Source organism: Zalophus californianus, chromosome 10 (assembly GCF_009762305.2).
Source record: "Zalophus californianus isolate mZalCal1 chromosome 10, mZalCal1.pri.v2, whole genome shotgun sequence".
NCBI classification, from domain to species: Eukaryota; Metazoa; Chordata; class Mammalia; order Carnivora; family Otariidae; genus Zalophus; species Zalophus californianus.
In genome coordinates, this window is record NC_045604.1 from 37,967,437 (window position 1) to 37,988,860 (window position 21,424).

Genomic DNA, 21,424 nt, shown 5'->3' on the forward strand with positions numbered 1-21,424 from the left:
TGGAGAAAACAGTGAGTGAGCTGAGAGCTGAAGAACGATTAGCATTAACTGGATGACAGAGGGAAGACAATTCCAGGCAGAGGGATAAACAGCAAAAAGGCCAGATGGTGGAAGGGAGTGAGGCCTAAATGAAAGAAGGCCAGCGAGGCTGAGCGGCAGACAGAAAGGGGAAGAAGGGAAGGAAGGGGAAGAAAATGACTCTCTGGTTCAATTGGATGGGTGGTGGGTTCCATTCCCCAAAACAGGAAATACTGGAAGAGGGCCACACTGGGAGGGGGAGATCATGAGGTTCAGCTTTGGGTTTAGGGTACCTTTGGGACACCCAAGCAGAGCTACCAATGGGCATTTGGATATACAGGATATGTAAGTCTGGAGTTTACAGGTAACCTCTAGGCTAGGAGTGTGAACGTGGTGCCGCGCGTGAGCACGCACTGCGGGAAGCAGGGAGGTTGGCCCAGGTGAGACTGCACACCAGAGAGACAAGCGGGCCTCTGACAAACATTTAGCACCCAAGAGCTGGAAGGAGACTGTGAAGGAGGCCCGAAGGAGCAAGTGGTCTGGGAAGTCAAGTGTTACAAATGACATCACATGAGGGAGCAGAGTGTATCCAAGAGGAAGACCGTAAGACTTCCTAGGATGCCGCCTGACTGATGGGACCCTGCTTGCCTGGCTGCATGACGATCCTGGGGAGGCCTGATGTCCAGGAGGTGAGGCCTATTAGATATTCTACTAGAGGGCCCTGGGAAGTAAGGGACTCAGATATTGAGAGGCTCAACCACCTCCTAGGGAAAAACAAACAGAAGAGCAGAGATCCATTGTATCCAACAGCCTGGCCTCAGAAAGTGGCTCAGAGCACAGAAAAAAGCAGATCCTGGCCTGGACACGTGCTCTGTCCCCAGACTGGTTAAATATGTATAGCTTTAAAAAGAGGGCAATACTGGAGACCGGACACCAGGGCACAGGGCAGGGGGGCTCCCCCTCTTCCACAGGTACCCAGATGGCAAGGCCCCCGGGCCGGGGCCTCCAGTTACGACAGTGACTGAGCACCGAACTCACTTACGTGGTAAGACTCCTGGACCTTGGACTCTGTCTGTCTCCTTTTCCTGCTCGTCCGCCCGCTCTGAGTTCTCAACCACCTGATCCAACTCCTCACTCAGCTGAAGGGGAAGACAAAGAGGGCGAACCGGTCAGCTACATCAGCCCTGCTAGTTAGGGCTAGAATGAGAAAGCAGAAACTGTCTCTCAATGGACACACACACACACACACACACACACAGTCACATGATGCAGGGTGTGTTATACCAATAATACAGATGAGGACACTGAGGCTCGGAAAAGTCACGTAACTCCCTGTGTGTTGGTTTCCCAGGGCTGCTGTAACAAAGCATCACAGACAGCGTGGCTCAAAATAACAGAAGTTGATTCCCTCACAGTCCTGGAAACTAGAAATCTGAAATCAAGGTGTTGGCAGGGCTGGTTCCTTCTGAGGGCTGTGAGGAAGAATCTTTTCCATGGCACTCTCCTAGCTTCTGGTAAAGGTGGGCAAGCCTCGGTGTTCCTTGGCCTGTAGATGCATCTCATCTCCAATCTCCACCTCCATCTTCACACGGAGTCTCTGTGTGGCTCTGTGTCTCCGCATGGTCATCTTCTTATAAGAACACCATATTGGGTCAGGGCCCACCCTACTCCAGGATGACCTCATCTTAACTAATTACATCTGCAATGACCCTATTTCCAAATAAGGACACTTACTGAGGTACTAGGGGTTACCACTCCTCACACATCTTTTTGGAGGGACACAATTCAACCACGCTTTCCATGGCCAGAGAGCCAGAAGTCAAATCCAAGTTGGTCTAGTTCCAAAGCCTATGATCTTAACGGCTTCCCAGAGGAGGAGGAAACGCAGCTAAGAGTCTGCTGAGAGACAGGAGGAAAACAGTGAAGTTGGTGTCAGAGCTCTCCAGGACTCTGGCTCATGTCCACCGACTCAGGCTGCAAAAGGCAGAACAAAATGGGGAGGGCGGTCCATCCCAGAAACAGATGCTGATTAACAGCCTGGTGGCAGGCAACTTCAGCCTCCCCTCATTGCGTTCTCACCTGGCAAATGGGGGAAATGCCACTGAGAAGGGTAGGGAGCAAGAAGGATACAATGATAACCAACAATTCTCATAGCATTGAGGAGGAAGAGGGCAACAGAGATCAAGACCAGAATTCAGAGGACCTATCACTGAATTAGGAGGGAGGGGAAGGGGATAGCTTTCCTAAGTATTTTCTTAGGTTCACAGTGTCAACACTTAAGGTCGCAAAACATTTTCACTAAAAATTAATCTCCAAGAGACTTAGGTTAAAATAAAACTCTCATGTAGCTACTGGTCTTCCATCTCTCTCCCTTTTTTTTTTAATTTTAGTTTTAAGTAACCTCTACACCCAACATGGAGCTTGAACTTACAATCCCGATATCGAGAGTCACATGATCTACCAACTGAGCCAGCCAAGCGCCTCCATCTTCTTTCTCTGCCTTCACTCCTGCCCCTTAGAATCAGGTAGAACCTCCAGTTTAAAGTCCTCCAAGCTCACAAGAAAACCAACATGTGGGAGAAGGCAGGGAGGCTGGAGAAGACACCATGAGATATGAGAGCAAGAGGTCCCAAGAGTTCTCACTGGCCAAAGAGAAAGCAGGATGTTAGTTCTGGGAAGACCCAGAGTTCTCTGATCCAAGCCTTACCCAGGTTCGCCCTAACCCAGTTCCCTTCCTGACTACTTGCCGCCATAATGAGCCCACTCCTTGCCTGCCCCATCCCCAAAGCCAAAATCTCCCTTCAGCAAAGAAACTTAACTCAGAGCTAGGTCCACTCTCAGAATGATCCAGGCAAGATAGATGCAGGCCACTCTCTGGGAGGCCTCCTTCTTCTGAACAAAGCAAGAGACAGGGACTTCAAAATGAGCCACTGAAGAAGGTAAGAGGAAGGGTCCTTCCAGTACCTTCCATCTTGGGGTGCCCCCAAATAGAAAGTGACTCCACCTTTGGCCTTGCCCCTGCAAGCAGGATAACTGTCTATATTTTAATAAGCATTTTAGGAGCCCTGCTGGGAAAGGCGATACTGCAGGTTATGTATGGGCAGTGAGCGACGTGATCCTACAAACCAGGACCCCAAAGCTCCCTAGAAGCAGGAGCTGCCCGCACCCTATTAACAAGAGCCCATCATTCACAGAGGGGTCACTCCCTGCCAAGTGCGGAGCTAAGAATTTTCCATATACCAACTCATTGGTATATGAGATAAGGCCTATCAGTACCCTCCTTTGCAAATGAAGAAACCCAAAGCTCAGAAAAGTGACTTGACAAATAGCCAGAAGCAGAGCCAGGACAGGAACACGGGCTTTCTGGCCTCAAAATAGTATTTATCCACTATGCTCTACTCCCTATAAACCTGAAAACTTTCAGAGGGAAGTCCTCTAGCGGTATAGAATCTAGAGGCCACAGAATCCACAGCACTGGTTAAAATTCATCTGGCTCCTTTTGGATAAAGGAGAGGGTAGGAGAAATATAGAAATTTGTCCCAAAGTCAGATTCCAGACCAGGTCCTATACTAAAAAATAGCAAGCCTTAGGCAAATCTCATCTTTCAACTTGGCTTCCCACCTTCCACTGTAGGGCGAAGCCATCTGCTTTATCCACACAGTATCATTTGCAAAGGGAGTACATCAATAGTCTGGTCAGTATTGCTCAAGACAGCAGGAAGTACATATGAGGACAGGTAGAATGCTAGACTGATCTGGGAAGTCAGTCTCCATGGAGCACATAGGACTTAAGATCCCTCCTTGAATGATGGGGGGGGGAATGGTGTAATTTTAACCAACGGAGTTTGAGAGAGAGTTAAAGAAAAAGAAACGGTGCGAGAAAGCGGAAAAGGGACAGGAAAGCAGGTGCACATTTGTAAACAGTGAGTTTCCAGTGTGGTTGGAATGTAGGTGGGTGAGAGATAATTGAAGATATGGCTCTGAGCTTTGCAGAGAGCTTTGAAAGCTGCTAAGAAGTTTGGCCTGTTCTGGGTAGATCAAGGGCAGCATCAGGTGTTTGTAAAAAGAGATGTTGTGGGATCAAGGCAGGGCCTCAAAAGGAATCTGCACAGCATGGGAGACACCAAAGGCAGAGGTGCTAACACAGCATCTCACTCAGTTGGCCAGAGCAGACACAGGGACACAAACCTGAGGACTGCAAGATGTGGAAGTGACTGAACTTGCAAGTGAGGGGACCACCGTGCGGGGCACAGGGGAGGATGATCTCTAGAGATGACCAGGGTGTAGGACCTGAGAGGAGGAGGAGGAGGGCAGTTCACTAGTTCCGGGGAGTCAGGAGGTCTGAGAGAAAGATGGAACCGCAGCCTGTAGCTCAGGACAAACAAGAAAGAGACAAAGAGCCGGAGAGTGATATTTAAAGTAGTGGGAGGAGGTGAGACTGTTAAAAACCGAGCCCAGCGAGAAGCACCTGAGTGGCGAAAGCACCTTTGCAAAGTCAGGCGGGCCCCCAAACAAGACATAATTATCTCTTGTCATTTACACCTGCAAGGGGCCACGAGGCCTGGGGCTCAGAGAGGCTAATGCCTCCCGCACATCCGTTCCAGCTGGGAGGAGGGCGCCCGTGCCTCCACTTGTTGCAAAGAACAGCCGAGGTCGAGGTCAAGGCCGGCCGGCGCGCTGCTGCCTGGGTCCGAGGCCGCTTTAATCATTCACCTGCTGGTTACGGGTCGCGGCTCCTCCGGGGCCCCGGCTCCATCCCGCGCCGGCGGCATCCGGGGGAGGCTCGGCGTCCCGTTTCCTTCCTGCTCCGCCGCTCCTCTGCACGCGGGGATCCCTCCCCCCCGCCGCACTCCGCGGAAAGCGCACTCGACCCACCGGGACGCCCCCCGTACCCCACTCGCCCAGACCCCGGGACCCCGCTCCTGCGCCCCACGGGAAACTTTGCTTCCGCCCCCCACTGCCTTGTACCTCCTGGTAGGATGTGGAGAGCTCCTGCCGGATCATGGCACTGACCCGAGCTAAGGTACACCTGAGACCGCTACGGCCCGGGAGAAGCGGCGGGGCGAGGACTGCGGCCGCAGCGCCTGAAGCTGCCGGCTCCGCGAGGCTAAACCGGTTCGGAGGTGCGGCCCCGAGACCAGGCGGGGCGGCACTCGGCGCATGAGCCTCGCTCCCGCTGGAGCCGCGGAAGGTTGCTGGGAAATGTAGTTCCGGGCGAGAGGCACCTCTCAGCAACTCCGGAGCGGCAAAGCCTGCGCGCTCCCCAAAGCCACGTTTAAGCCAGGCGTTAGACTCACGTGCTCTCTTCATCTCCCACTTCCTCTTGTTTGTCAGAGGAGGAGGGACGGAGAAAATGAGTGGAAAGTGGAATAAAGAGGTCAGGTCAGACGAGTGGGAGAGCCTAATCTATAACTGCAAGAGGCAGTCTGGTGGATTATAACCATTAATAAATGTCTGCAGAGCACTTTGTATATTACAAAGCACTTTCATTCATATTATGCCCTTGATCTTGCAAGGAACCCTGGGAGCCGTAAGTTTTGCTCCCTGTCTTACAGATAAAGAAACTGAGATACCTTGTTTCGGAAAGGATTTGGGCAGGGCAGTAATGAAGTGTTTTTTCGTTTCGTTTTGTTTTGAAATGAAGATTAATCCAGGAAGAGACTACAGAATCCAAGTACTTTCCATTATTCCTACGGCAGACAGCTGGGAGTCAGGACCTCTAGTTTCTTGTCCTGGCTCTGCCCCTCTCCCGCAGGTCTTTTTTTTTTTTTTTTAAGCTTTTATTTATTTGAGAGAGGGAGCACAAGCGGGGAGGAGGGGCAGAGGGAGAAGCAGGCTCCCCTTGGGCAGGGAGTCCAATGCCGGGCTCCTTCCTAGAACCCCAGGATCATGACCTGAGCTGAAGGCAGAAGCTTGACCGACCGAGCCACCCAGGGGCTCCTCCCGCAAGTCTAGTAATACTCTGAGCCCTCCTCTCTATGCCTAAACCCTGCCCTGCTCACAGGGCCTTACTGAGAGCCTAAACAGGATCATGCAGCAAAACCCAAAAGCTCTGTTCCCCCGCAGAAGAAGCCTCCTGTCCTGAATGTGGTGGAGAACATGGTGTTCGCCTTGTAGCAGTGTGGATCTGAGGACCGCATCTTCCCATCCTCCCACTGCGCGAACGGCTATTCTGTCTGGCCACCCCCGGCTGATTAGTGGTGAGGCAAAGAGAGGTCGCTTATGCTTTGGTGAATGCTGCTCTGTGTCCTGGGCAGCTGCAGCTCTGCAAGCCCCTGCAAGCAGGCCCCTCGGGGCTCTTCCCTCTTCAGCAGCAACCACAGTAGTACCAACCACATCAAAGCCCCCTGGACCTCCAGAGTATTGGTAGAGGGAGGCCTCCCTCGCCTCTTCTGACCGCCCTCGACCATATATATAGCACCTAACATATTGTATGTACTCAACAATTTTCAATATATGAATGCAACACTTATTCCAGCCATTTAACAGTTGCTTGCAAAGACAAATGACAACAAACAACTCATTAGATTCTTAGCTGTATGAATGCAAGCCTGGTTGATAGAACAGGTCACACAATTCAGAGAATTTTAGAGCTGGAAAGAACCAGAAAAATCTAGTCCAGCCCTATCGATCCTCTCTACTCTTTGTTGCTTTGACCAAACTGGAAAATTACAGAGTCCCACATTTGAAGGAGATCCTAGTACAATATTTAACATGGTTTTAACAAATATAGCACTGGGCACTGGGATACAGAAACAAATGGGGTACTCCCAGGTCCTTGCCCTTCTGGCTCTTCCACGCTAGAGTGGAGAAGCCATGAGCACATAAATAGACATTTCTGTACCAGCTGTTCCCAAGTCCTCTCCTCCCGTTCTCTCACGAGCACACACGAATCAGGCTTTCAGCCTCTCCACTCTCCTGAAATATGTTTGTCAAGGTCACAAGTGACCTCAGAGTTGTCAAATCAGATGTCCATTTCCCCAAGCTTCTCTTTTTTGGATGAGTTTTGTTTTGTTTTTTTAGGAGAGTTGTAACACAATGTTACATTATTTTTAGCTGTACAACATAGTGACTCAAGGAGTTTATAGGTTATGCTGTGCTCACAAGTGTAGCTACCATCTGTCACCATACAATGCGATTACAAGATCATTGATTATATTCCCTTATGCTGTGCCTTTTCTTCCAGTGGCTCATTCATTCCATAACTGCATCTCCCACTCCCCTTCCCCCATTTTGTCCATCCTCTCTGGCAACCGTCAGTTTGTTCTCCGTACTTATAGGTCTGATTCTGCTTTTTTTTTTTTTTTTTTTTTTTTTTTTTTTAAAGATTTATTTATTTATTTGAGAGAGAGAATGAGATAGAGAGAGAGAACATGAGAGAGGGGAGGGTCAGAGGGAGAAGCAGACTCCCTGCCGAGCAGGGAGCCCGATGCGGGACTCGATCCGGGGACTCCAGGATCATGACCTGAGCCGAAGGCAGTGGCTTAACCGACTGAGCCACCCAGGCGCCCTGATTCTGCTTTTTGTTTATTCACTTGTTTTGTTATCTATCCTCTTTCTTGATCTGTCAGCTGGCTTGGCCTCAGCTGAGCCTCTCCTCCCTGTCTCCTTTCCTCCTCTGGCTTCCAGGACCCCACATGCCTCCCTTTGCCTCCCCTCTCACTCAAAGCTCCTTCTCAGCCTCCTTTGCTGGTTTTTCCTCATCCCCTCAATTCTCCAAGATGGCATTCCCAAACCAGGTCTCTGATCTCCCTTCAACTCACTCCCTGGGGGCTAATGAAATGGGCTCCTCTCTAGGCTCATGGTTTGACTTACCATCTAGATCCCAAAGATTCTGGTTATGGGTCGAATTGTGTCCTTCAAAAAGGTATGTTGAAGTCCTAACCCTTGGTACCTCAGATTGTGACCTCATTTGGAAATAGATTGTTGCAGATGTATTAGATAAAATGAGGTCATTCTAAGTAAGGTGATCCCTTCATCTATTATGACTCACGTCCTTACACAACGATGGAAGCCGATGTGAAGGTAGACACACAGGGAGAATGCCCTGTTATGGCAACAGCAGAGAGCACAATGATACAGCTGCCCGCCAAGCTGGCGTTAATCATTCACCTGCCACTTACAGTTGAAAAAAAAACTTTCACATAGGAAAGAAAGAAAGGAAGAAAAAAAAAAAAAAAGAAAGGAAAGGAAAGAAAAACCCAGCCACAGGGTTTCCACTGAATTTAGTCAAGAGGAAGCCCTCCTGGGCGATTGGAGGGGATCAGGGCAAGGGAGAAGCCAGGGTTTTTCTTTTCCTTGCTCCCTGTTCCTGGCAGTGTCCCTTCCATGGTTCCAGCCCAATGCAAAGGCTTTTTGTGGCTCTAGCTTCAGCTAGGTGACCCAGGCTCCCAGACTCTCATACCACCTCCTGCTCCCTTCTAAGGGTAGGATGGTGTTACTCTCCTGCCGTTTCTAATCTTCTGGTTACCTCAGGGATTCTTCTCAGCCTCCTTCGTCCCCTGTGCAACCAACTGTCTTATTACAAGTCATTTTGTTTCTCTTCAGATAATTTGTATTCTACTTTCAGGTAACTGATTCATTTGGGAAAATGAATCTGAGTTGAAGTAGGGAAGGGCAATCAGAGGAATGCCTAGAAAAATCCAAGGGCATATGAGCATGCTATTGCATCATAGATTTATACTCAGTGTCTCAGGGAGAGGAAGCTAGATCTGATCAGTAGAAATTATAGGGAGTATCTTTTGGCTCAAAGAAGTTACTAACAAATAGAACTGTAGAGAGAGAAAGGGCTCAAGCAGAGAAGTAGCACACTGTATGTCAGGGATGTTATTAAGGAACATGATGCATCAGGAAGGGGATGATATTCTATTCAAGGACTTAGAAGGGCCTCTTCTAACCCAGAGATCCTGTGACCCAGTGTAACATAGATTCTGCATGCTGCAGCTTATACAGACTCTCACATCCATGATCATTTTTAGTTTCAGCACAATACCATCAAGGAGGCAGGCTGGTGTGTTAGTAATACGGAAACTGAGATTCAGAGGGTTTGTGATGGATCCTGTTCAGGTCGCTGTGTACTAGAAGCTCATTCTGTTGCATGGATGAAATGTATGAAAATTTGGTGCAGTCACTGAGGGCAGGTGTAGCCTGATGGTTAAGGGAAGACGCTGGGAGGCGGCCTGGGCTTGAGTCTTAGCTCTACCACCCACCCGTGACCAAGGTATTTAAAGTCTTTGTACTTCAGTTTCATTGTCTGTAAAAATGAGCAATAATACTAGTTCTTACTTCATAGAGTGAAAGCAAGGATTAAATGAGTTAATACTTGTGAAAGTGCTGAGCCAGGGCTTGGCACACAGTAAACTCTTCTTTGGTTTCCTTTGCCAGTACTCCCACCCACAATATGTTGGCAGGGCCCAAGAACTCAGTCCTTGGTCCCTCCATCTTCCTCTCTACCTGCATGTCCTTGATGATCTCATCCTTTCCGTGGCTTTTTTAACTTTTTTATTTTATTTTATTTTATTTTATTTATTTGAGAGAGAGAGAGCACACGAGCCGGGGTGGCGGACCAGAGGGAGGAGAAGCAGGCTCCCCGAGGAGCAGGGAGCCCAATGCAGGGCTCAATCCCAAGACACTGGGATCATGACCTGAGCCGAAGGCAGACGCTTAACCGACTGAGCCACCCAGGCGCCCCCATTCTGTGGCTTTAAATACAATCTACATGCCAAGGATTCCATGATTTATATCACTCGCCTGGAAACTCTTCCTTCAAATCCAGACTCATATAGCCAACTGTCAATTTGATACTTCTACTTTGATATCTAGGTGTTCTCAAACTGACCAAGCCTGATCTTGAGTTTCTCCCCCCAAACCTGCTCTTCTCACCATCTCTCCTTATCTCAGTAAGTGGCAACTCCATGCATATGGTTACCAAGGCCAAAACCCTCTGGGTCATCCTTGACTCTGTTCTATCTCCCTGACCTCCTCTCTCCTCTCGTTTGTCAGCAAATCCTGCCAGCCACACCCTCGAAACACATCTGAGACCCACCCGCTGCTCACCACCTCCCTTGCTAGCACTCTGGGGCAAGCCACCATCACCTCTCGCCTGGATCACTGGATTACTGCAGTGGCTCCCCCTGCTTTAGTCTGTCCTCAACACCACAGAGTCATTCCACTAACATTTTAACTCATTCCTCTCTTCCATTCAGTAAGCATAAAAGCCAAAATCCTTTAAAAATGAGCTGTGAGGCCCCACGAGACCTGTCCACCACCTCCATTCCCTTTAACCTTGACCTCCCAGACCTCATCTCCCACACCTCTTCCCTCCCACTGTTCTCCAGCAAGCGGGACACTGTCCTTCCTCAACATGTATGCGGCCATCTTTCCTTTTGCAGAGAATGTCCTCCCCTCCTAGCTACCTCCCTCACTGGGAGGGTATTATACAAATACCACCTTCTCAGTGGGACCTTCCCTGGTCACCCTGTTGTTTGTTTGCTTATTTATTTTGTAAGATTTATTTTAGGGAGAGACAAAGAGAGAGCACAAGGAGAGGGAAAGAATCTCAAGCAGACTGCCCACCAAGCCCAGCTGGGGCTCTCCCACTACCCATGAGATCATGACCTGAACTGACTCTGAGCCCAACTCTCAACCTACTGAGCCACCCAGGAGCCCCTGGTCAGCCTATTTAAAATTGCAGCTCTCTATTCCTTTGCCCTGCTTTATTTTTCTCCCCGGTATTCATCACCATCTAACACACAACGGTATGTATCTTTGTCTATTTCTCCCATAGAATGTAAGCTCATGGAATGTAAACTCCATGGGGGCGCTGATCCCTTGTTCAGCGATGTATTCCCAGTGACCTGATACATGGAGAGGCATAAGTATTTGCTGAATAAATTATTGAAGGAGTCTTTGCACAAATGTTAGCCTTTATTATTTCAGTGCAGATCTGTGCCATGCCCTACCCTTTGCAAAAATCCCTTTGGGGACACAACTGGAAAGAAAAAGAAATCAGCCTATTAAAAAGATTTTTATTTTTAAGTAACCTCTACACCCAACTTACCTCCCCCCCCCCATCAAGAGTCGCATGCTCCACGACTGAGCCAGCCAGGAGGCCCTGAAGTAAGACGGAATGAATAAAGCTGGGGTCTTGGTTTACAAATATATCTTCCTAGGTGCTGGAGTGTGGAGCTGTGTCCCCCACGTACCTACTACAGAACTGCTGTCACATACGTAGCTCTCTGCACAACCTCCAGGCCGCGGAGTCAGGCGCTCCAGCGGCGCGGTCCCGAGGGGGCGGGGAGGGGGCGGGGAGGGGGGGCGGGGAGGGGGGCGGTGGGGCGGGGTTTCGGGGCCGCAGGGCGGGAGCGCGGGCCCCCTGCCGCCCCGGCCACCCGGCCCTGCTCGGCGCGCGCACCATGGCGGGCCCCGCGTCGCGGCGGCGGTGGCGGCGGCTGGCAGCGCTGGCCTTGCTCCTGGCGCTGGCCCCGGGGCCGCCCGCAGCCTGGGCCGGGCAGGCGCCGCGCCCCGCCGAGCGGGGGCCCCCGGTGCGGCTCTTCACGGAGGAGGAGCTGGCCCGCTACGGCGGGGAGGAGGTGAGCGGACGGGAGGCCTCGAGGGGAGGCGCGGGCTCCGAGCTGGGCGCCAGGCCTGCGGGCTTCCTCTCTCCGGGCCGAAGGCCGCGCAGGGATCCGGGGAGTCCTCCCGCGTCGGGGCGCCCCGCTCAGCTCCGGCACCGAGCCCGCCCCGTCCCGCCCCGCGCTGCGCCCTGCCTTCCGGCGAACTGCCCCCTTGAGACGCGTTTCGGCTGGTGATCCGTCCACGAACCTCGGAATTTTGGGGGGTTTTTAATGTTAGAATCAGCTGGGGGCAAACACTTCTGCCTACTCTTTGGGGTGAGTGGCGGGGGAGGGAGAGAGGTAAGTAAAACCTGTGGGGCAGGCCCAGGGATGATCCAGGCTTCCCTGCACTTTGTTTTCCTGCCCCGACTCCTCAAACCCACTTTTAGTGTCTGGGCTCTTGGCTGAGCAGGAGGTTGGGGAGAGGGCCGAGGGGGAGACCGGTTAGAGACAAAGACACCCACCCCCCCCAACACACCCACATCAGTCAACAGTCTGGAGGTGTCCAGGAAACTCCTCACATTCCCTGGTCCATTTGGGCTGCTGGGGTCCAGTGTGATGCCTGCGGAGAGTGGGAATAAGATGCTGCACGTCACAGCAGAAGGACCATAACGGGGCCGATCTGGGAAGAGAGGGGGACAGTTTGATGGGGAAATCACCGTACCATAGCGTGTCAGCATTAATGGGAACGGACATCCTGCTTTTACACACGGGGGAAACTGAGGCATGCCACCAGCTAGGGCCAGAATGAGGAAGGGACCAGTGTCCTCCTGTTAAAATCCTCCAGCCTGGGATCCCTAACCCTAAGTTAGCTAGACTGGGTTTGAAAGGGGGGGCGGGGGTCAGAAACTTGGTCCTTAGGCAGTGATGGCTGGTTTGAATATCACTGTAAAGAGACGTTGGTTAGAAGCCTGAGTGGAAGAGAACACAGAAGGAGGGAGACAAGGATGTGACTAGATGTTAAGGGACACATCTTTAAGGGCCGAAGGGAACCGGATGATACAGGATCCAGGAATCGGTGCAGAAAAGAGTTAACATAACAAGCCTACTCCCTTAGAAAGGCCTGCTGGCAAGAGTGGCTGTTGGCTGATATCTGGAATTCCAGGGTGTTCCACACTTCCCTGAGGGATGAGGGTGGCTCAATCTGGGCTCTTTAGACAGTGTGTTTATGTTGAACACTGCTAGGCAGAGAGGGCCTACATGGCTAGCTGCCAGTAAAAACCTTGGGCTCTGAGTCTCTAATGGGTAGAGACTCTAATGTTCTGGGCAGAAACATCGCACACGTGTTGCTGCGTTGTGTTGTTCTCTGGTGGAAGAGAGCTGTGTGTGACCCCTCATGGGAAAGACAGAGCACAAGGAAATCCGCCCATGGATTCCTCTAGACTCTGCCCGTGTCCTTTTCTCTTACCACCTGACTGTGAATCCTTCTGTATGGCTGTCATAAATCTGAGCTCTGAGTACAACTGTATGCTGAGTTCTGTGAGTCCTTAAAGTGAATCTTCAAACATGGGGGCGAACTTGCAGACCCCCAGCACAGAACCCAAGAGACAGCGTTCAAGGTCGAGGGTACTTGCAGCAACAGCTCCAGGGGCTGCAGGATGACGATGGAGGAGAGACCCTTGTTTTTTTATGCTGACATTATTGGTACTTAACTAAGGGAAGCAAAGAGGGAAGCTTGAGGGGGGAACAGGTTAAAGGGAGAAATGTTTTGGGTGTCTATAAGCAGAGAGAGGAAGAGAGTCAGGTAGGAGAGGGGCCGTTGAATGCAGCTGAGTAGAGCCGTGCTGTGCTCTGACCCACCCTAGACGGTTCTGGTTTGTGCCTGTTGTCTGGGAAGAATTACTAATAGCACCCCTTCACTCTCAGAAGTGTCACTGTTTGTATAATACATTATACGGTACCCTAGTTAGAGCTTTATACCTTTGGATCATGCCCGGCTACCACTCCCTGTTCTTTGGGCAGGGAGTTCTTTGGAGTCTCATTTTTTTTTTTCTATCTGTAAGATGCTTTTATCAGTCAGGGGTCCACCCCAAACAGAAACAATAGGAGATAACGTATTTGGTTTATGGCAAGGAATCAGTTTATATGATCATGGGCACTGGTCAGGCAAGCCTGAAGTCCATCGAGCAGGCCAAAAACCCCTGGGCAGTAGCTGATGCCCCAGCCTACCAGATGAATTTCTTCTTCTGCAGGGAAACCTCAGTTCTGTTAAGGCCTTTCAACTGATGCAGTTAGGCCCACCCAGATTATTCAGGGTAATCTCCTTCATATTAAGTCAACTGGTTGTAGATGTTAATCACATCTACAGAATATCTTCAGAGCAACACCCAGATACTGTAGTTGATCAAAGTTGGCATGTAAAACTGACCATCCTAATGGCTATCACAAGAGTTCCTACTCTATATAGGGGTTGTGTGAGGACTAAATGAGATGGTGATAAGCAAAGTGTGTAGGATAGGCCTGCAGTAATCTTAGCACAGTAAGCCTTAATAAATCTTAGCTGCTATTTTTGTTAATTATTAAAGTATAAGCAAGAGGCAGTATAACAGGTCCATAATCCTCTTAGGCAATTCAAAAATCAAGCTCTGAAACCAGAAGGATTTTTGTTTTTGTTTTTAAGATTTTATTTTTAAGTAATCCTATGCCCAACGTGGAGCTTGAATTTACAAACGCAAGATCAAGAGTTGCATGCTCTGCCAAATGAGCCAGCCAGGTGCCTCAGAAGGTTTGTTTTGTTTTTGTTTTTTAAATAAGTCATTTAATAGCAAAACCCAACCTGCTCTGAACCCCTTTGGTAACAGAGCCTTGCCAGAACTGACATGAGTCTATTTATAATCTTCATGTGTTGTACTTAGTGTGAATATTCATGATCATGCTTTACTGTGGAAATATTCATATAATCGATTATGGGGTGCTGCCTCGGACTTCCATAGGGAAGATGAGGTGAAATTGAGGATTCTCTTTGGTTCAGAGGGGATGTCATCCTCCACCCTCCTAGTGCAACACGATTTTTGCCATCCTCAGAAAATATGTTTTCTGCCTTAATTGCATTGGAGGAGCCCAAGGGCAGAGAAGGTCACCCTGCCTCCCCCACACCCACCTGATTTCTGGGCCTGGGACCAGATGTATGTATTCAACTTTTATAAATAGCGCTAACTCTGTCAGGCACTGTCCTAACCACTTTAAAGCACCAACTCATTTAATGGCAACCATAGCCCCGTGCGGTGGGTGCTATTACCGCATTTTTTCAGAGGAGGAAGGAGGCTTGGGGAGGTTAAGTAACTTGCCCAAGGTTACACAGCTAGGGAGTTATAGAGGTGAACCAGGTGCTGCTCCCTCAGGCTTCTGCAAGGAAAATGAACTACCCAGAGCCCCCCTCTCCATCGCTTCAGGCAGTGACCTGCTCCAGGGATTTACCGGTTCCAAGAAGAAGGTATCAGAGTGCAAGCATGCCCAGAAATGTAGTTCAGCTTCTGGAGTTTATTTAGTGTGACTCTGGACCCTGAGCTTGCCATGGCCCCCTAGGCTTCACAGTTATTCTTTGTAGATGGAATTTGTCTATGCTTAGTGCCAGCTCTCCTTGGAAATCTGTGCTAAGGTGGGGAGGTGGACAGGGTGACATTTGTTTTCTGCTTTTCTAAACTTAATGATAGTGAAGAGTAAGACTGTACTTCCTCCAGAAAGATCATTCTGGACAGAAAGAATATACAGACAGTGAAGGCAGTGGGGTAGAGAATGGTGAATAAAGAGGTGAAACCACCCTCTCTAATCATGCAGTCAAGCGACTGTAGATGTCTGGCTGTGTCAAGGAATACATTCTGCATCTTCCCCCAGTACACACACACACAACGAAAGTTCTATGAAACAATGCTTATTCTTACTATGTGTGATACACTCTGATATTTTCTATTTTCTGTTCTATTTTAAACTTTTCCTGCTTCATTAAAAAAATTGGTTAGTAAATCACTAAATTAATCCATGATGCATTAATAGGTTACCGATGCCAACTGCAATCAGAAACTAACCTGGCCTTAGATCCTCCGAGGGCCCCGTTATTTCTGCAGAAGAAAACACCCCTCTTTGCCAGTGAGGACCTTTGGCTCTGTCCCCAGCCCCTGGTGCAAGGTCTGAGGTTGGAGGCTCAGGGGCCCGCCTTCCTGCCTGCACCCAGGCTCCAGGCCTCTCCCTCCCAGCTGTGGAAGAGGCCCTCCTTCCACCACCCTGCTGCCTTGTCTGCCCTTCTGTGGTCATTCTCATGGCACTGTCCTGGCCCCGCGTGACAATAGGCCGGGAGGATGGCCAGACGGTAAGGCAAGCCCGGACCCCAAGGAGAAAGGCCTCATTTATGCAGGTCTCATTTATGCAGATGGTTCCCATGGTTCCCGTCTATCTGGGTGCCTTTGGCCCACCCCCTGTGTCTCACCTGGTGGTCCTGAGTCTTGTGGATGAATTTCCCAGGCCACCCTCGCCCTCTCCTGGTCCCAGGCAACTGCGCTGTCCTCATGCTGTGTGCCCCCTGGTGGGGCAGGCCAGGGAGTGGAATGAACTTGGGTTAGAAGGCTCCAGTCTCCAGAGACTGCTCTAATTCCCGCTGGGACTCTGGGCAAGTCTCCTAATTCCCTGGCCTGGAGAGCAGCATCTGTAAAATGAAGGTGTTGGATAATCTTCAAGACCCTTTCAGTTTTAACTTAAAATTCCTCTAGAATCCTTATCTGTCACTTGGGAATTACATTTTTTTCTATCTTTCCTTTGGGAAGATCTCCAGTCTTCTTCCACTTGGTTATCTGATTCCTCTTTGATCTTACAACTTTCAAAATCTAGAGAAGGATCCAGGTAACTAACATTTATTTCCCCAAACTGCTGAGTGCTTCATATCTCTTGCCTTTGGTTAATCCTCACAACAGCCCAGTAAAGTGGATACTTGTATTATCTTCTTATTACAGAGGAGAAAACTGAGGCACAGAGAGGTTAAGTAATTTGCCCAAGGCAACACAGCTTATAAGCGGTGGCTCAAACCCAGGTCTGTTTGACTTGAGCACTTGTGCTTGGAACAGCCCACCATGGTGACTCCTCCTTGGGGCTCCTGGAAAAAGACAGACCTCCTGCTGTTACTTCAGACCTGCTGTGCAGATAAAAAAAAGCAAAAACAGTGAAACATCCTTCCAGGTGGATGAGAGGCTGCGGGAGCACGGTGTGAAGCTGGTGATGAGCATGTGTGTTTTATCGTGTCTCCATGGACATTTCTATTTCAGAGTCAGCATTTCTGCTCCCAAGACTTCCACTCACCCTCTGTCTGCTCAGTTGCCACACCTCTGGGGCCTGGAAACCATGGCCACTGCTGTGCTGTCCGTGGACACCCAGCTCCACAGGCCAGGAACAACCCCCCAGCCTCACCCCCAGCACACTTGACATTTAACCGATAAGGCCATTCCTCTCTGTGGAACGCCTGTAGCACCGTTTCTTGCTACCCCTTTGCTAGGACTTCCTCTTTGCCCTGACACCTTCAATGTATAGTTTCACGGGGAGATAAATATTTAACTGTTGAAGAAATTGAGAGTGTTAGTGATAAGATGCATGTGGTTGTATTTTATGTAGGTGAAGGTCATGTTTCTAGACACAAGAAAGGAATAACATATCAAAGGAAAAGCAACAATGGAAAATATGACAAAATGCCATGGGTGAAATTATAACTGTTAATATATTGTTTAAGCTGAAATAATATATAACCCCACTTGATAAGCAATTGAAGTCAAGAAATAAATAATCACAGTGAAAGAAAGGCCATTAAAAAAAAATGCAGGCTGCTGGCTGATTAAACCATACCTTTTAAAATAACCCATTTTGGGGTGCCTGGCTGACTCAGTAGGTAGAACACACAACTCTTGATCTCGGAGGTTAGTTCAAGCTGCACATGGGTGTAGAGATTACTTAAAAATAAAATCTTTAAAAAAAAATTAAAATAAAATAACTCTTAGTTGAAGTGGAGCAAATGTCCACCAAGTCAGCAGAAGTTCTAGGGACTGTCTGGAGCTGATAGAGAATGTAATAACCAATTGTTTACTGAGCTCCTGTGCTGGGCCTACCGTGTGCTCACAGATGCTGTGCCCTTCAGCGTGCCTGCGAGGTCAGTGGGTGTTAGCCATCTGTAACAGAGAAACTGAGGCCTGTGAAGTTATGGGGCACTGAGATACATTTCCTCAGCCAGGTCGCTTACCTTCTCTGAGCCCCAGCCCCTCTCTCTGTGAAACTTGACCTTAAGCCCCACGAGGGCAAGAACCTTAGGGCCGACGCCTAGAGAAGACCAAGCAGTGTGGTCTTGGAGATCCAGAGATCCCTGTGCACCCAGCTCAACGACCCCTTCACCCCAGCCTAGGAGCTGACTATTGGTGTCCCCGTACCCCCCAGCGGGGCTGAGACAAAGGTGGCCTGGGCTTGCATGTCCTAGAACTGGAACTGTGACAGTCGCCCCAGCCCGAGTCCACCTTGATGGAAGTTAGAAAATCCATGCCATCTGTTTTTGTGTTGTTCTCTTTGGTGGCGGGGGGAGGGGGGAGTAGGAATTTGAAGGTAATATTTTATCCCTACGAATATAGCCAAAAATACATTATGAGACTGACTCACTGTTAGTACTTTGGGGAAACAGCATTGCTTGTATATTTCTAGCGCTGTAAATGGTTTTTTGAAGAACTGGTTAAATTTTTAATAAAAGCGATTACGTTGTTCATTTACTTTGGTCCAGGAATTCCATATATTCCATGCCTCAAGGAGATAACTCACCAAATTATAAAGTAGCTTATAGAAAGATATTCATAATCCTGCCACTTATGGTTTTAAGGAATTGGAAGGAACCTAAATACCCAAAATAGAAGAAGAGCTAAACCAACAGGTACACAGTATTGCTAATATAAAATAAAGCTGTGTGAGTGACAACCATTTTGGTTATTTCAATACATGGGAATGTTTATACGAAGCAATATTACGTGTAAGAAGCAAAATATAAAAGTGATCATTTATACTGATTGCATCCACATAGGTACACTGACCAAGATGAAAGGAAATTTGGGTTGATTTAAATAATTCACCATTGAATTTTTATCTATGCAGATTTGCTTCAGTCCCTGGGATTTTTTTTTTTTTTCCACAGAAGGGTATTGCCATGGGCTTGTCATGATACTTTGTCAGCTTTCCAAAGTTTGTGAGTGGACATGACATTGGGCAGATAGGGACAAGCTCCTGATAGGGATGAGGGAAGGCTGCCTTGTACCTTCACCTGCTGCTGTCTGCACAGCCCGTGGTGGGAAGAGATGTCACTAACTAGGGCTGGAGGAGCGGAGATCTTGGGCTCTCACCAACAGCTTCTCTCCTGCTTTTTAGGAGGATCAGCCCATCTACATGGCAGTGAAAGGCGTGGTGTTTGATGTCACTTCTGGAAAGGGTAAGTGGCTCAGCTTTATGAAAAATCCTTACTTCTGGGGAGCTCGGCAGCTGGAGTGGACACTGGATGTGTGAAGAAGGGAGGGGACGCTGGCCAGGTCCTTTTCCTTCAGATTGAGTTAACAATCTTTGTCAGTGTTGTACCTCCACAGTGTTTTTCTAATTATGTATGCTTATGCTCAAAAACCTTCCATGGCTCCCTGCTGCCTATGGCACCAAATTCCAACTTGATGATTTATCACGGTTGAAGCAGTGAGAGGAAAAGCGTTGCTTTGCAAGGCGTTGGGATCATAGAACAGGATAGAACATTTTAATGCCTCTTCATGGTTTCTCTAGTGGTAATTACAGATCATATCATGGAGGTAGTTATGGTTCATTGTGTATCTGATACCAAACAAAAGATGTTGAACGGAGTAGACTTGGCTTCCACCAACATTTAAGAAGACTGAACATTCTTCCTATTTGCATTTTAAATATTTTAAGAGATTGTTTTCATTCTGTATTTTTAAAAAATCACCTCTCAGTCCAGCATGTGTGACTTATTCCATACTCTGAATTAGTGGAACCCAGACTGATGGCAGGGGGTGGCTTATTGGGCTTCATGTCTTCACTGCTTCCCCTCTCCTTGGGCCTGGAGGCTTCTTCAGCATTGGATTGGGTCTCAGAAGTCCCCTTCCCTGCCACGTACAGGCTCCTCACTGCTTCGCATGCACATACACACTCACATCTTCTTTTTTTTGTTGTTGTAGAGTTTTATGGACGAGGAGCCCCCTACAATGCCTTGACTGGGAAGGACTCCACCAGAGGGGTGGCCAAGATGTCCCTTGATCCCGCAGACCTCACCCATGACACTGTGAGCCAAATTATGAGCCTTTGTCAAAAGGTTCCACCCCCCATTGGCCATGGCCTTTCTTACCCCTAGGCAATAGCAAAGCTTCCTAATTAGCCTATTGAAGTCCCAGTCCACTCAGTGTGACCAACTCTTTTCTTGAAATAGAGATCTTACTATGCCACTCCTACTCAAAAACCTTCCATAACTCCCCAGTGCCCATAGAGTCAAGTCCAAGCTCTCGTGAACCTGGTGATCAAACTCAATGATCTTCACAATTTGGCTCCAACCTGCCTTGGCAGCCCCATCCCCCTTGCAGTCTGCACCCGCCACCCCCAGCCTCACAGGTTTGCTGTTGGTTTCAGACACCCACTCCCCAGGCCGCTCCAGGCATGAACAGGGTTGAGGAGCAGAGTATCCCCATGTTCATATTTCTGTGAAAGAGAGAAAACAGCATTGGCAAAAGCCATTTGAGGTCCTCAGTAATCCCGACAGGGGGGCTGGCATTCACCCCAGTTGCGCTCAGATGAGTCAAACTCATAAACCACAACATTACAGAAACATTCAGGAGTCAAGGAAGAGGAAGGGTGTATGAATCTATAGTGGGAGGGGGGGTAGAGAGCCATGAAAGGGAGGTGGGTGCAGACTGCGTAGAGTGTACCCCACCCTGCCCCAGGCTGGGTGTTCGCTGGAGTCTTGAATTTCTACATCAGTCAAAGAGTAAATGGTGCCCCCCACCATCCCCCTACACACAGACACACGGGGCTGGCTTTTGAAAAGTCAGTTGGTTAGTTGAGATACTTTTTCGCCAGCATTAGGGGTGTGGGGGGAGGAGGGCGGGGTGGAGAGAGTTCAGTGCGAGGCATGACTCACTCATCCCACCCGCCCCCCCACATCCCCCGTGTTGCTTGGGCTTTTCTCCCCAAGACGGGCCTCACGGCCGAGGAGCTGAAATCCCTGGACAATGTCTTCACCAAAGTCTACAAAGCCAAGTATCCCATCGTGGGCTACACGGCCCGGAGGATTCTCAATGAGGACGGCAGCCCCAACCTGGACTTCAAGCCTGAAGACCAGCCCCATTTTGACACAAAAGACGAGTTTTGATGTTCCATCCCTGGGGGAGGGGTGGTGTTCCTGATTGCGGGGGGCAGGGAAGACCCTCAGCTGCCAAATCTCCTGTGAAACAGGCTACCCAAGCCTCTGGGCACCCGGACCCAAATAAAGCAGATGTTGAACCTGGAACCCTAATGCCTGTTATTGTCCTTGGTTGAGTGTTCTGTCGCCGTGGCGTCCCACCCGCACACCGGCCAGGCTGGTAAGGATGGCAGAGTGGGGAGCCCCCTCCGGGTCACTGTTGGCTCTCTGGGCAGTAGAACTACAAGTGACTTACTTCCTCTTTAGATTTCTATTTTCCTGTACTTGCCAGATTTCCTGTGACCATGTTTACTTTAGAATAAGCACAAAAATAAACTTCGTATTTTCACAAGGGAAGAATTCTTCCCCGCATGCTCTCTCCTTGAAGCCTCCTC

At 49.3% G+C, this 21,424-nt stretch overlaps 2 protein-coding genes across 5 annotated transcripts in view; one reads left to right on the forward strand and one right to left on the reverse strand.

The window, feature by feature from the left end:
* Positions 1 to 5,265, reverse strand: part of PACC1 (proton activated chloride channel 1) — a 38,387-nt gene extending 33,122 nt beyond the window's left edge. Inside the window, exons 1-2 of one of the 4 annotated variants that reach the window (XM_027613641.2) lie at positions 4,986 to 5,254; positions 1,061 to 1,157 (exon numbers count right to left, since the gene is read on the reverse strand). In XM_027613641.2, coding sequence (XP_027469442.1) covers positions 1,061 to 1,157; positions 4,986 to 5,021 — 133 coding nt within the window. In that variant the 5' untranslated portion in view covers positions 5,022 to 5,254. Of the gene's footprint in view, positions 1 to 1,060; positions 1,158 to 4,985 lie in introns of all 4 variants that reach the window. The other 3 variants (XM_027613642.2, XM_035722559.1, XM_035722558.1) reach the window with 3 other exon arrangements.
* A 6,150-nt stretch (positions 5,266 to 11,415) lies between these two features.
* On the forward strand, positions 11,416 to 21,137 carry NENF (neudesin neurotrophic factor). Its single transcript, XM_027613889.2, has 4 exons — positions 11,416 to 11,608; positions 19,007 to 19,067; positions 19,816 to 19,919; positions 20,823 to 21,137. The coding sequence occupies exons 1-4, from the start codon at positions 11,432 to 11,434 to the stop codon at positions 20,997 to 20,999; spliced, it is 519 nt and encodes a 172-aa protein (XP_027469690.1). The 5' UTR covers positions 11,416 to 11,431; the 3' UTR covers positions 21,000 to 21,137.
* The last annotated feature ends 287 nt before the right edge of the window (positions 21,138 to 21,424 follow it).